General features: G+C 40.7%; 1 protein-coding gene across 2 annotated transcripts in view; it reads left to right on the top strand.

Moving 5' to 3' along the window:
• Positions 1-13462, top strand: part of SH3TC2 (SH3 domain and tetratricopeptide repeats 2) — a 63128-nt gene that overhangs the window by 39518 nt on the left and 10148 nt on the right. For both annotated transcript variants that reach the window (XM_060143932.1, XM_060143933.1), the window contains exon 12: positions 105-285. In XM_060143932.1, the coding sequence (XP_059999915.1) occupies positions 105-285 (181 nt within the window). The remainder of the gene's footprint in view (positions 1-104; positions 286-13462) is intronic.

Here is a 13462-nt window from a genome sequence, read left to right as displayed (position 1 = left end):
GTATATCCCGTGCTGCTGGGATGCTTTAGAAATAAGTGTTAGAAGACATTTTTTCCTTTGTCCTATCTCCAGTCATCTCATCCGTGTTCCTGCTTTATGTTCAGGTCAGCTTCAGGTCACCAAATCCCTCTGCCATTTCTACAGCTCTGTGTCCCCAAGCCCCGAGGCATGTATCACCTACCACGAGCACTGGCTGGCCCTGGCTCAGCAACTCAGGGACCGGGAGATGGAGGGGAGGCTGCTGGAGTCCCTTGGGCAGCTGTATCGGAACCTAAATACGGCCAGGTGAGTCCAAGCTCAGGGATAATTCTAGAACATCTTTTCTTCCTTAAGGAGAATCAGTATTCTTTCCCTCACGAAGTCAAGTCCAAATGCACGTGATATGTTTATGGCATCGTGGAAAAGAACGTGGTCTCTGCAGCCACATGGCAAACTCAGTGCCATCCATCACTTACTAGCTGTGTGACTTGGGGCAAGTTTTTACACTTCTCTGTGCCTCCGCTTCCTCACCAGTTAATGCACATGGGGTACTTGGAACAGTGCCTGGTAAACAGGGCTCAGTCATGTTGGTTATGTTACAATTACCTGTGTGTTTCTATAACAACCTATCGAGTGAATGTGGCTAAGGGTGCATAATTCAGAGAGGTGGCAGTTACACTGAGGACTGTGGAACCCTCAGGAGGTCTTCGTTACCTGAGGAGGTTGGTATTAGAGAAAGGACCAATGTAAATAAATGCACAGAAAACAGGGGTGTAAAATTTCACAGTAAAAATTTTTGATTGGAAACTTACCTTTAAAATGAAACTGGAGGGCTTCCCTGGTGGTGCAGTGGTTGAGAGTCCGCCTGCCAATGCAGGCGCGTCCAGAGCCTGTGCTCTGCAGCAGGAGAGGCCACAACAGTGAGAGGCCCGTGTATCGCAAAAATAAATAAATAAATAAAATGAAACTGGAAAGGATGAAACTAAGTTTATTTTCACTTTTTAGTTAAGAAGCTTAGGTTGTCATCGCAACTATGCACTAAACTGTAGAATAAATACACAACAAAAGAACTGTTAACTTTTCAGCTTAATTGTGTTGACAGAACTGTATAATAGCACAATTAAACCTCCTTTGTTTTGTGATTGACTTTTAGCACTCTCTTAGAAAGACTCATTTTTGCAAAAATATCCCAAAACTTCACTTTTTATCCAAGCCTTTTTTTTCACACTTTGATATTTAAATTATTCTCAAGTGGATTATCCTTCCATCTTTTGCTGATTTTCCCTTTTCTATCTTTTACTGGTCAAATCTACCTGATCCTCATTTGCCAGTGACATGGTCTGCAGTTCTGCTTTCTAACAAGCCTTTAATTGATTCCATTAAATTCTACATGGTTTGCAAGATATTTAATTTCACTTTGTGACAGATTAGCATTGTAACATTGTATTCATAATTATGACTGACTTCTAATGTAGAGCAGGGATAATTGCTAGTGTTGAGCAGAGAGAGGTGATTGAGGAGAAGCTATTTAAATGACAATTTTTGCTTTTCTAGGCAACGTGGTAACTTGGGCACCTGGTCCGTCAGATCACTAATAATCAGATAACGAATTCTCTCTTTCTCTTTCTCTCTCCCATTCTGTCTCCCTCTCCCTCATCTCGTCCCTCTAAGAATCAGGTATCCTCCAAATATCCCATTGCTTTAGTCCCAGGAAGGGAGTTTTGGATCCTTGCAGCCTGTGAGGGGACAGGAAGTTGGGCCCCAGCCGTACCATGCTTCTATTCAGAACACCCTAGGAGTTTGTATGGTTTTGGAGCAGATCCAGAAGGTATGCTTGAATTAACCTTAGAGATGAAATAGTCATATATTCATGGTGAGGCATAGTGAGAATGGGCTTTGGGAAAGCTGACTTTTAAGGAACTGGAGTATGGGGGGCAAACATGTGTCAGGTTTATTGCCACCCCTCCCTGTGTACAAGTTCAGTCTCTGATTAATCACTGTCCAGTCCACCTACCCAACTGCCATCCTTTGTTCACAGCCTTCCTCCCACCTCCAGTTGTCAAAACCCACTGAAATCCTAAGGGGAAAACCAAAGAGTAAGCCCTGGATGCTCTCAACACAGAGTGCAGAGGCCTTTCTTAAGGCAGTGTGAAGGACCACTGGACTTCTTAGGTGATGGGAGTGATAGGAGAGAAGGAGTGGGGCTGTGCTTGCTCCAAGAAGTGTCTGGAGGAAGTCACAGGCCACAGAGAGGGAGAGGAGTGACCAAAACTGGATTAGGAGTCAGGAAACCTGAGCCTGCCATGAGCTAATAACATGTCCTTAAAGAAGTCTCTTGGTTGCCCCATTTATAAGGTTAAATTGAATGAGGTGCCTTCTAGTTCTAAAATGTTAGGCCTAGGACCAGCCAGCTATGCTATGCTGACACCGGCAATAGCCCTATTAGTCTAAGAATTCCTCCAGAGAGTCTTGAAGTTTGGAGGCAGATTCTTAAAGATGTGGGGCTTCAAGATCAAAGACCTAAACTTTTGGGGGTTTTGAAAGACTCTGCAGTAGCTTCAGAAGGTCTTGATGTAGTAACTATAAACTCCATCTGGGCAGACCTCGTGTCTGGCATAGAACAGGGAGACATACATGTTTGTGTGGGCAGCCAAGTAGTTAGTAAATTATTTATTTAGTCCACTAGCTCACAGCCCTGAGCTGCAGGCTGCACACTGACTTGGCTGACTTGGCTGCCAGAGAGGAGATTCAGATGGAGAATGAGGGAGTTTGCCCGAGGGAGCCCTTGGTTTCTTTGCACAGGATTCAGGTAAGGGAAAAATGGTGCTTGCAACTTGGAGGCAGACTTTCTGGTCTTCAGTGACAATTACAGTCGGCAGACGGCTGTCAGTGGAACCTCAGATGCCCTTTCCAACCGCCTGTTTAGAGCCTGGCCTACAGAGCATTAGCTACAGAACAGAGTGGGTCTTTTCTCAGGGAGTTTGCACTGATAAGGACCCAAATAACAGATAGTGAACTGGAATATCAGGGATTACCACCCAAATCAAAAATAAATTTTTTTCCTAAAATTTAAGTTGTTTAAAATTCTATTATAATATTTGCTTATGGTAAAAAAAAAATTAAACCAGTACTGAAGGTTATAGTTGAAAAATAAAGGTCTTATTGCAACCTCCCTTTCCCTAAGACTCTTCAGAAGTAACTACTTAAAGATTTTTAAATATCCATCAAGAAATATTCTATACATATGAAAGATTATATATGATACATATTCTCTATATTAAATATATGTTAGGTATATATAATTTGCACATTCTTAGTTACTTAAATGGGATTATGATAGAAGCTCTGTTACATAATATACTCTCATGTTACTTTTTTCATTTAAAAATATCACTATGAAATGTTGATCCAGCATTTTATTCTACTATAGGAGCCCTTCTGATGTACTGGGTACTGTGGTAGATGGTGGGGAGTTTAATGGTTAGGAAAACAATTTTCAAAAGAACTGTCCAAAAATGGAGCAGTCTACCCTATGTAGATGAGAGAGTGTTATCATTACAAGTATTCAAGTAGAGGCTGGTTACTCAGGACTCTTATAGAAGAATGCCCCGAATTGAGCTTTTTATAATAGCTTTATTGAGATGTAATCATATAGCGTAAAATTATCTTTTAAATATACAGTTCAGTGATCTTTAGCATATTCACAGAGTTTTGTAACCATTACCACTATCTAATTTCAGAACATTTTCATGGCTCCCAAAAGAAACCCTATACCCGTTAGTAGTCACTTCTCATTAACCCACCCCTACCTAGCCTGGCAACCACTAATCTACTTCCTGTCTCTATGGATGTGCCAATTCTGAACATTTCATATAAATGGAATCATACAAGATATGGCCTTTTGTGACTGGCTTCTTTCACTTTGGGTAATGTTTTCAAGGTTTATCCATGTTGTCACATGTATCAGTACTTCATTCCTTTTTATTGCTGAGTATTAGTCTGTTGTGTGGATATATCACTTTTACTTATCTAGTCATAAGTTGAAAGACATTTGAGTTGTTGTAACTTTGTGGCTATTATGATTAATGCTGCTGTGTACATTCCTGAACAAGTTTTTGTGTGAATCTATTTTTCCAATTCTCTTGTGTATGTACCTAGGAGTGGAATTTCAGGGTCATATGGTAACTCTATAGTTAAACTTCTGGAGAACTGCCAAAGTAGCTGCACCATTTTGCATTCCTTTGAGCAAAGTACGAGAGCTCCAATGTCTCCACATTCTTGCTAATACTTGTTATTGTGTGTCTTTTTTATTTTAGCCATCCTGTTAGGTATGAAGTGATATCTCATTGTGGGTTTGATTTACTTTCCCTAATGACTAAGATGTTGACCTTCGTTTCATGTGCTTACTGGTCATTTGTATATCTTTGGAGAAATGTCTCTTTAAATTCTTTGCCCCGTTTTTGTGTTGTTTGTCGTTTAATTTTTGAGCTGTAAGAGTTCTTTATGTATTCTGGTAAAAATCTCTTATCAGATATATGATTGCAAATATTTTCTCCCAATCCATATGTTTTCTTTTCACTTCCTAGAAGGCATCTTCTGAAGTACAAGTGTTTTTAATTTTGATGAAGTTCAGTTTATCTATTTTTTTAATCGTTGCCTAATCTAAGGTCACAAAAATTTACCTCTTTGTTTCCCTCTAAGCGTTTTGTCATTTTAGCCCTTACATTTGGGTCAGTCAGCTGTTTTGAGTTAATTTTTGATTATGGTGTGAGATAGGGGTCCAGTTTGATTCTTTTGTGTGAATATCCAGTTGCCCAAGTACCACGTTTTGAAAAAATTATTTTTCCCCATTGAATGTTTTCAGCACCCTTGTTTAAAATCAGTCGACCATAAATGTAAGGGTTTATTTCTGGGTGCTAAATTCTATTCCATATATCTATATGTCTGACCTATGCCAGACTACACTATTGTGTTTATTATTGCTTCATGGTAAGTTTTAAATTGGGAAGTGTGAGTCTCCCAAACTTGTTATTCTTTTTCAAGGTTGTTTTGGCTATTTTGGGTCCCTTGCCTTTCTATATGAAATTTAGCGTCAGCTTTCAATTTCTGCAAAGAAGCCAGCTGGGATTTTGATAGGGATAATGTTGAATCTGTAGATCAATTTGGGTAATATTGCCATCTTAACAGCATCATGCCTTCCAATTCATGAACCTGGAATGTCTTTTCATTTATTTAGGCATGCTTTAACCCCTTTCAACAGTGTGTTGTAGTTTTAGAATATTATTTTTGCACTCCTTTTGTTAAATATTCTGAAGTAGTTTTTGATGCTATTGTAAATGGAATTGTCTTCTGAATTTCACTTTCAGATTGTTCATTGACAGTGTATAGAAATACAGCTGATTTTTGTATGTATTCTTTTTATTTCTGTAATTATTTCTGTTAGTAGTAATGTCACCACTTTAGTTCATAGTCTTTTATCTTATTTTTCTTGACCAGACTAACAAAAGCTTTTAAAGGAACCAACCTTTGATTTTATTGATTTTCTCCATTGTTCTTCTATTCTCTACATCCTTTTTTCTGATTTAATATTTATTTTTTTTCTTAATTGTGCTTGCTTTGGTTTTACCTTGCTCTTTTTTTTTCAAGTGTCTCAAGGTAGAATGTTAGGTTATTGATTTGAGATCTTTCTTCTTCTTTAATATAAATATTTACAGCTACAAGTTTCTCTCTGATCACTGCTTTCACTCCATTTACTCCAGTTTTGGTGTGTTGTATTTTTGTTTTCATTCATCTCAAAGTATTTTCTAATAGCCCTTGTGATTTCTTCTTTGACCCTCTGGTTATTTAGGAGTGTGTTGTTTAAATTTCACATATTTGTGAATTTCCCAAATTTCCTTTTGTTATCAATTTCTGATATCATTCAGTTGTGGTGGGAGAACATACTTTGTATGATTTCCTTTTAAATTTATTGAGAAAGGCCTACCATATGGTCTATTCTGGAGGATGTTCCATGTGCACTTAAGAGGAATGTGTATCTGCCATTATTTTCATTGTTTTTAGATATCTGTTAGGTCTAATTGATTTATAGCTAAAGTCTTCTATTTCCTTTTGTTCTCATGTCTAGTTGTTCTATCCATTATTGAAAGTGGGGTATTTAAGTCTCCAATTATTGTGGTTGAATTGTCTACTTCTCCCTTCAAGTGTGTCAGCTTTTTCTTCATGTACTTTGAGCCTCTATTTTTAGATGCATTATTTTTCTAATTGTTATGTCTTCCGAATGGAATGACTCTTTTATCATTACAAACTTTTCTTTATTGTCTTTCGTGGCAATTTTGTTATTTTTATCTGATATTAGTATAGCCATTCAAGGTCTTGTTGGATGGTGTATCCAAAAGTTTTCCATACTTTTACTTTTAATCTATTTGTGTCTTTCAAACTAAAGTGTTATCTCTTGTAGACAGCATACAGTTGAGTCATATTTTTTGTTATTGTTGTTTTGTTGTTTGTTTTTAAAAATCCATTCTGCCAATCTCTGTCTTTTGAGTGGAGTGGTCAATCCATTTACACTTGATGTGATTACTGGTAAGGTGGGATTCATGTCTGCCTGTTTTGCTATTTGTTTTCTATGTTTCTTATATCTTTTGAAAATTCTTCCTTTTCTTCTTTCTTTTGTGTTAAATAGATATTTTCTGTTGTTCCATTTTAAATTTGTCATTTCTTTTACTATGTTTCTTTCAGCTCTTTTCTTAGTGGTTACCCTGGGGGTTATAATTAACATCTTAATTAATAACAACCTCAGGGGTTTCCTTGACGTGCACACAGTTTTATACTTGTGTGGTCTTTTAGATTCCTGGGATTACCTTGGAGCTTTTCAAAGCCTCCAATGGACATTTCATTTCCCAGCTTTTCCTTTTGTTTTTTATTTTTTGTCAGTGTATTGTTTGCTCCAAATGTTTTCACCACCTCAGACAGCAGCAGTGTTAAACAATTACTGCTGATCTTTTTGGACAAACATCTCAGGGAAAAGATTGTTTTATACTGAGCCATCTCTGAGTTAGTTTATGTAAAACAAGCCCTGTGAGTGGAGGCTTTCAATGAACTTCCAAGCAGGTAAAATCGTGACAATTCCCTGGGGATAGAATGCTGGGGAATTCCATACTCATTGTGCTCTTTTCAGTGGCGCTAGGCTGCTTGTTTTCCCAGCTACCATGGTCGAGAGGCTTTTAGTTTTTAAGGCTGTCACAGAGCGGGGGAGAGAAGATGTCTCTAGAGCAAATTAAAAAGCAACAAAAGTCACTATTCTTAAGGAGATTCAGCTGTTGTTCATGAGTAACCACTCCTTGAATAGTTGCAAGCCTTTTGTTAATTTCCAGAGTTCTGAAAAGTTGGTTGTGACAATTTTTGCCCAGGTTCTCATTGCTCTTGTGGGGGACTGATTTTCGGAGATCCTTAGTTCATCATTCTGGAAATTGATCCAGATTAGGATTTCTTAATCGTAGTATTCTATAATTCTAATATCTGAGATTCGTATTTGTATAACTGGGAGGAAATAAACATCCACTTTTCCTCCTTTCCCACTAATATGAGCAATACTAAGAGGAAGATGGGAAGTACCTTAGGTGTCAGAGGAAGCCTCTGCAAACATAAGATGGTTATCCCTTTTCAGGATGCTCAGTTCATCAAGGAGAACTGCTATTAATGCTATATTTATTTGGCATGTATAAATCACCTACTCCTACAAAGACTTCGTGAAAAAAAAGAAAAGAACAAAGACCAGCTAACAGATGTAGCTTAACAGGTGTTTCCATGCACCTGGAGGTGGTTACTGTAATTTTGCTCTAAGCTTCCTGGTAGCTGAGGTAAAAGGGGAAAAACCATAGGAGGCTCCCACTGTCTGATAAAAGAATATAAACAACTGTATCTGTTGGAGCAGATTTATTCCTGGCACTGATTTCTAGGAGAAATTTATTAAGTGGGTTTTGATGTAATGGACACATTTTTCCAACTAAACTACCCCCATGGGATTTCCATTCTCACAAAGCTCAAAGCCATAGCAGGCAACGGCAGGAAGCGTTCATGGGCGAGATGACAGGTATCTGCAGCAGCAGGTTTGGAGGGAGAGGAAAGAACACTTTCAGCTGCCGGTTGGCGCATCTGTCAGGGAAAACTTCATAAAGTTGATAGCATTTAAAGATGCCCTGGAGAGATAGGAAAGATTTTGAAAAGTGGGGAAGGGTAAGAGAATACCATTTTGGGCCAAGGGAATAGCCATAGCAATGGAAAGGTGAGGATACATTTGAAAGATATTCCGTAGGTTTCACAGACTGAGTTTGATGTTTCTCTGGGTATAGGTACTAAAGGAGAGAGAGGACTACAGCCTATCCCCCAGGAGGGGATGTGGAGGTTGGATGGGGGCAGGGGGTTGCAGTGGGCCTCTGGACTGGCACAGTCAGCATCCCTATTGAAAATGATGGTCATAATGGTAACAGAAGGCATTCAGTGAGCATGCACTGATTACCAAGCAGTGTGCAATCTCAGGATGACCATATGAGGGAGAAAGAGTCGTAGAAATTGAGAACTAGACATATCTCCAAAGAAGATATACAGACTGCCAACAAACACATGAAAGAATGCTCAACATCATTAATCATTAGAGAAATGCAAATCAAAACTACAATGAGATATCATCTCACACCAGTCAGAATGGGCATCATCAAAAAATCCAGAAACAATAAATGCTGGAGAGGGTGTGGAGAAAAGGGAACACTGCTGCACTGCTGGTGGGAATGTGAATTGGTACAGCCCCTATGGAGAACAGTATGGAGGTTCCTTAAAAAAACCACAAATAGAACTACCATATGACCCAGCAATCTCACTACTGGGCATATACCCTGAGAAAACCATAATTCAAAAAGAGTCATGTACCACAATGTTCATTGCAGCTCTATTTACAATAGCCAGGACATGGAAGCAACCTAAGTGTCCATCATCGGATGAATGGATAAAGAAGATGTGACATATATATACAATGGAATATTACTCAGCCATAAAAAGAAACGAAACTGAGCTATTTGTAATGAGGTGGATGGACCTAGAGTCTGTCATACAGAGTGAAGTAAGTCAGAAAGAGAAAGACAAATACCATATGCTAACACATATATATGGAATTTAAGAAAAAAAAATGTCATGAAGAACCTAGGGGTAAGACACAGACCTACTAGCGAATGGACTTGAGGATATGGGGAGGGGGAAGGGTAAGCTGTGACAAAGCGAGAGAGAGGCATGGACATACGTACACTACCAAACGTAAAATAGATAGCTAGTGGGAAGCAGCTGCATAGCACAGGGAGATCAGCTCAGTGGTTTGTGACCACCTAGAGGGGTGGGATAGGGAGGGTGGGAGGGAGGGAGACGCAAGAGGGAAGAGATATGGGAACATATGTATATGTATACTGATTCACTTTGTTATAAAGCAGAAACTAACACACCATTGTAAAGCAATTATACTCCAATAAAGATGTAAAAAAAAAAAAAAAGAGGTCAAGTAACTTGCATGAAGCCACACAGCAGAACTTGATACCCAATCTGTGTCTAGAACAAGAGTCAGCACACTAATAAAAACTCAGGTAGTAAATGTTTTAGGCTGTCTGTCCATGTGGTCTCTCTCACAACTACTCTGTTCTGCAGTTGTAGTGTGAAAACAGCCATAGATAATATATAAATGAATGTGGCTGTGTTCCCATAAGACTTTGTTTACAAAAGCAGGTGGAAGGCTGGATTTGGCTCGTGGGCCATAGTTTGCCAACCCTTGGCCTAGAGTGCTTGTCCTTAACTACTCTGTATGTATTCTGCCTGCTCAGCCAATCATTTTCACCCTCAATAAGCAGTAGGTGTAGATGATGGTATGGTGAAACCTCTCAGAATTGTATGGATGAGAATGGCCTCATTTGTCTTCTGCTCTGACCTCCGCCTGCTATGGAGAGTCCAGACTGCTTATACTACCTGCCTCACCGGTATTAGCGCAGATCCCTGAATCCTTAATTTAAGGTGGTTTTCACCACCCATTACTGCTTTTTTACTTATTTATATTCCTCCTATTTGAAAGGTTTTCTCTAGGGTTTAGTGATGGTGGATAGTAAGGGAGGGCAAGTAGATGGTGAAAACTTTGGCTCAGCCTTCAGGATTTTGTCTTGGGACACTTTGCTGTCCCTTTGTTCAGTACCTTCTGAGTCTTGCTTTCTCTGCCTTCAGGGTGATGACTACAGAATTTAGTTTGATGACGTTTTTCAATCTCTCAATGAGAAAGATCTTTAGGGGGTCTTGTCTTCTGTCCCCAGGTGACACAATACAGACTGTACTCTAGAATGTCTATAGACTCAGTTCTAGAGCTGAACCAGGTGGGGTCCATGAGAACTTTGTGGCTCTACTGGATAGATTCAACAGATACTTGCTGAACATCTACTATGGCCCAGGCACTGTGCTAAAAACTGGACAAATGAGATATAGTCCCTGAGCTCACAATGCTTATCATCTAGTTCAGGAAGTAGATATTATATACATAATCGCCAGAGGTATCACATAAATGGTGCTAAGTGCCACAAAGGGTGTGCATATTATTTTTTAGAAAGAAATGCCTTGCATGCAACAAGTCTTTGCAAAATAATGATTCTTTGCATGTGAATACAATAGTAGCCTATAAGTCCTTATTCCTGGCTCTTATTCTTATCCTGTGCATCTTACTTCTGTGGAACTGAAAAAAAAAATGCTTCAGTGTTTGGTTTTCAGTATAGTTAATATGACTAATCCCTAACATTTTAAGAATCATAAACAAGGAAAGAATTGCTTTTGCTGACACGTTCTCATTTGATCACAAGGCTAGGATGTACCGCACCACCCAATTTTTGCCAATGGGGGCACTTTGTTCAGGGTGTGAGGTAGCCTATGTCCTTCAAAATTTTGAAGTTGTTAAAGTGGTAAAATAAGCAAAACCTTCCCACAAGCTGATTTCTGAGCCAGAAATTGAGCACTGCTTGAGGGTTTGTAGGGGGCTCTGGAGTCCATTCTCAGGGTTAGATCCTGGGATTTAGATCTCAGGGTTTATTACCTGGTCTGTGTTACTTACTCTTCAAAGCCTTATTTTTCCCATTTGTATATAGATATGATAATAGTACTGCTCTCTTAGTGGTGTTGTGATGATTAAATGAAATTAGGCATGTAAAGCCCCTAGCACATGCTAAGTGCTCAATAAATGTTAAGTAACATTTGCTGTCATTGCTGTTATTACAAGACAAAACAGCAGAGAGCTCAACATAAAACTTTAGAAATGAGCTGTGCAAACATGGACACGTTTTTAAAAACGCACTGGGTTTCTTTATGTACGAAATGGGCTAAGAACTCTCATGGCTTGGGGTTTCTGTGAGGAGTAAATGAGAGAATGTGTACTGAAAGTTTGTATCGCAGCACCTGGCCCAGGGTCAGCCCCTTGTGAGTAGCAATTCTCATTATGGAAACAGGATAAGACCAGTTAGTGGAGGCTGGGCTCTGGCCAGAGGTCAAACATTCATCCAGGCAGGGCAGGGATCTGGAAAACCACAGCAGGGGTTGGTAAGAGGAAGTCTGGGAATGCAGGTGTATTGAGGTCACCTCACCACAGGCTCATGGCTGATGTCCACACAGGAAGGAAGAAACAAGGACTCAGCCACAGAGATTGAACTTTGGGGGCAGGAAAAATGAGAAAAAGAGAAACCTGAGGGTTTGAGAGGAGAGGAGATACCATGCCAGGGCCCAGGCATAGCTAGCCGGGAATGCATGAGACTTCAGATCAAGACTGAATTCGTGCTGTTCCACCAGCCGTGCTCCTTACTTCTTTGATTTGGGAGCTGAGCCCACACCTAGAGCCTGCAGGTGGTGGCTGGAGGAATTGGGGTGCTGGGACATTCCAGGCCAAGCTAGTGGCTTATCTGGTGGGTGATATAGTGACAGATACAAACACACGGGGTGGTGAATGGTGATAGGAAACAACCGAGGAAGCTGGAGACCACTTCCCAATTCTAGACCATAAGGCATTTGTCTTTTATTGGAGTCATGGATCAGGTATAAGACTTAGTGGAGGCAGTGGTCTTTGGAAAACCCATGCACGTAGAGTCTTTTTTTTTTTAATACATTTATTTTATTTATTTTATTATTTTTGGCTACATTAGGTCTTTGTTGCTGCGCGTGGGCTTTCTCTAGTTGTGGCGAGCAGGGGCTACTCTTCGTTGCGTTGCGCAGGCTTCTCATTGCAGTGGCATCTCTTGTTGCGGAGCACGGGCTCTAGGTACATGGGCTTCCGTAGTTGTAGCACGTGGGCTCAGTAGTTGTGGCTGGCAGGCTCTAGAGCACAGGCTCAGTAGTTGTGGCGCACAGGCTTAGTTGCTCCATGGCATGTGGGACCTTCCCGGACCAGGGCACGAACCTGCATTGGCAGGCGGATTCCTAACCACTGAGCCACCAGGGAAGCCCGCACATAGAGTCTTGATAGTGCAATGTGAGCATCTGGGTCTCTGTAAGTCCTGCCTTCCCTCATGGGGTGTTTCCTGGAGAGGAATACTGACCTCCTCTCTTCCACAGTCATAGTGAGCTCAGAGAGAAAAATTCTGAGATCGTAATGCCTGCTCTGTGAGTTGGCTTCTCTGTGATAACCCAAATCTTGCTCCCTGGGGGTCTGGAGAAAACAACCATAGCCCAGGGGTCTCCCAGGACAGCAAATGGTAATAAACAAAAACAGAGCAGGAAATAGGATCAGGATGAGATGTATGGCTCCTCTCTTCATTAACTCTTCCAGTGGGAGTAGGGAGAGCAGTAGAGGCCAGGCCTGCAGAACCTGTTAGCCCTGCTGGGCATTTGGTGGATACGGAGTGGGTGAGAGAAGGACAGGGCTTCCTATAGTAAAGGAGGCCTGTGGTTATCAGGCCAAGGAGGTTGGTGACCACCTCAGCACAGTGTGCAGCTTCTCAGCTCACAGCACAGTCTGAGCAGCAAGTCTGACATTCTGATTCTTGACAGAGGGTGGCCAGTGCCCATCGTTGATGTCAATAAATATCATGTCAAGAGCAGGGCAGTAGGGAAAACTAGAGTTCTTTCTTCTCAAGACTTACAAGGGCCAAATGCCTGGCACTTTCTACAGAAGGCTAATAGTTGCCTCATTGCCAAGATGAATCAGGGCCTCATTAGTCACAAGCAATGCTTGTTTCCATCACTGTGCACAAGGGGGCCTGGGGGCTGGGTTGCCCATCATGAGATGGTAGCCATGTTTGATGAGGACCTCCTAACTGTTTACAGACTTGGGGGGTGACGGTCAGTGTTTCTAGAAGGATTTGCATGGTTTGGTGCAGTGGTTCTCAAACTTCAATGCACAGGAGCATAACCTGGGTGTGTCTAAGAAATTCAGATTCCTGGCTGGTTACCATGATGATTCTGATTCAGTCAGTCTGAGGGAGCTCTG

This window comes from Lagenorhynchus albirostris, chromosome 3 (genome assembly GCF_949774975.1).
Source record: "Lagenorhynchus albirostris chromosome 3, mLagAlb1.1, whole genome shotgun sequence".
Lineage (NCBI taxonomy): Eukaryota > Metazoa > Chordata > Mammalia > Artiodactyla > Delphinidae > Lagenorhynchus > Lagenorhynchus albirostris.
This window is presented reverse-complemented; position numbering and strand designations above follow the sequence as displayed.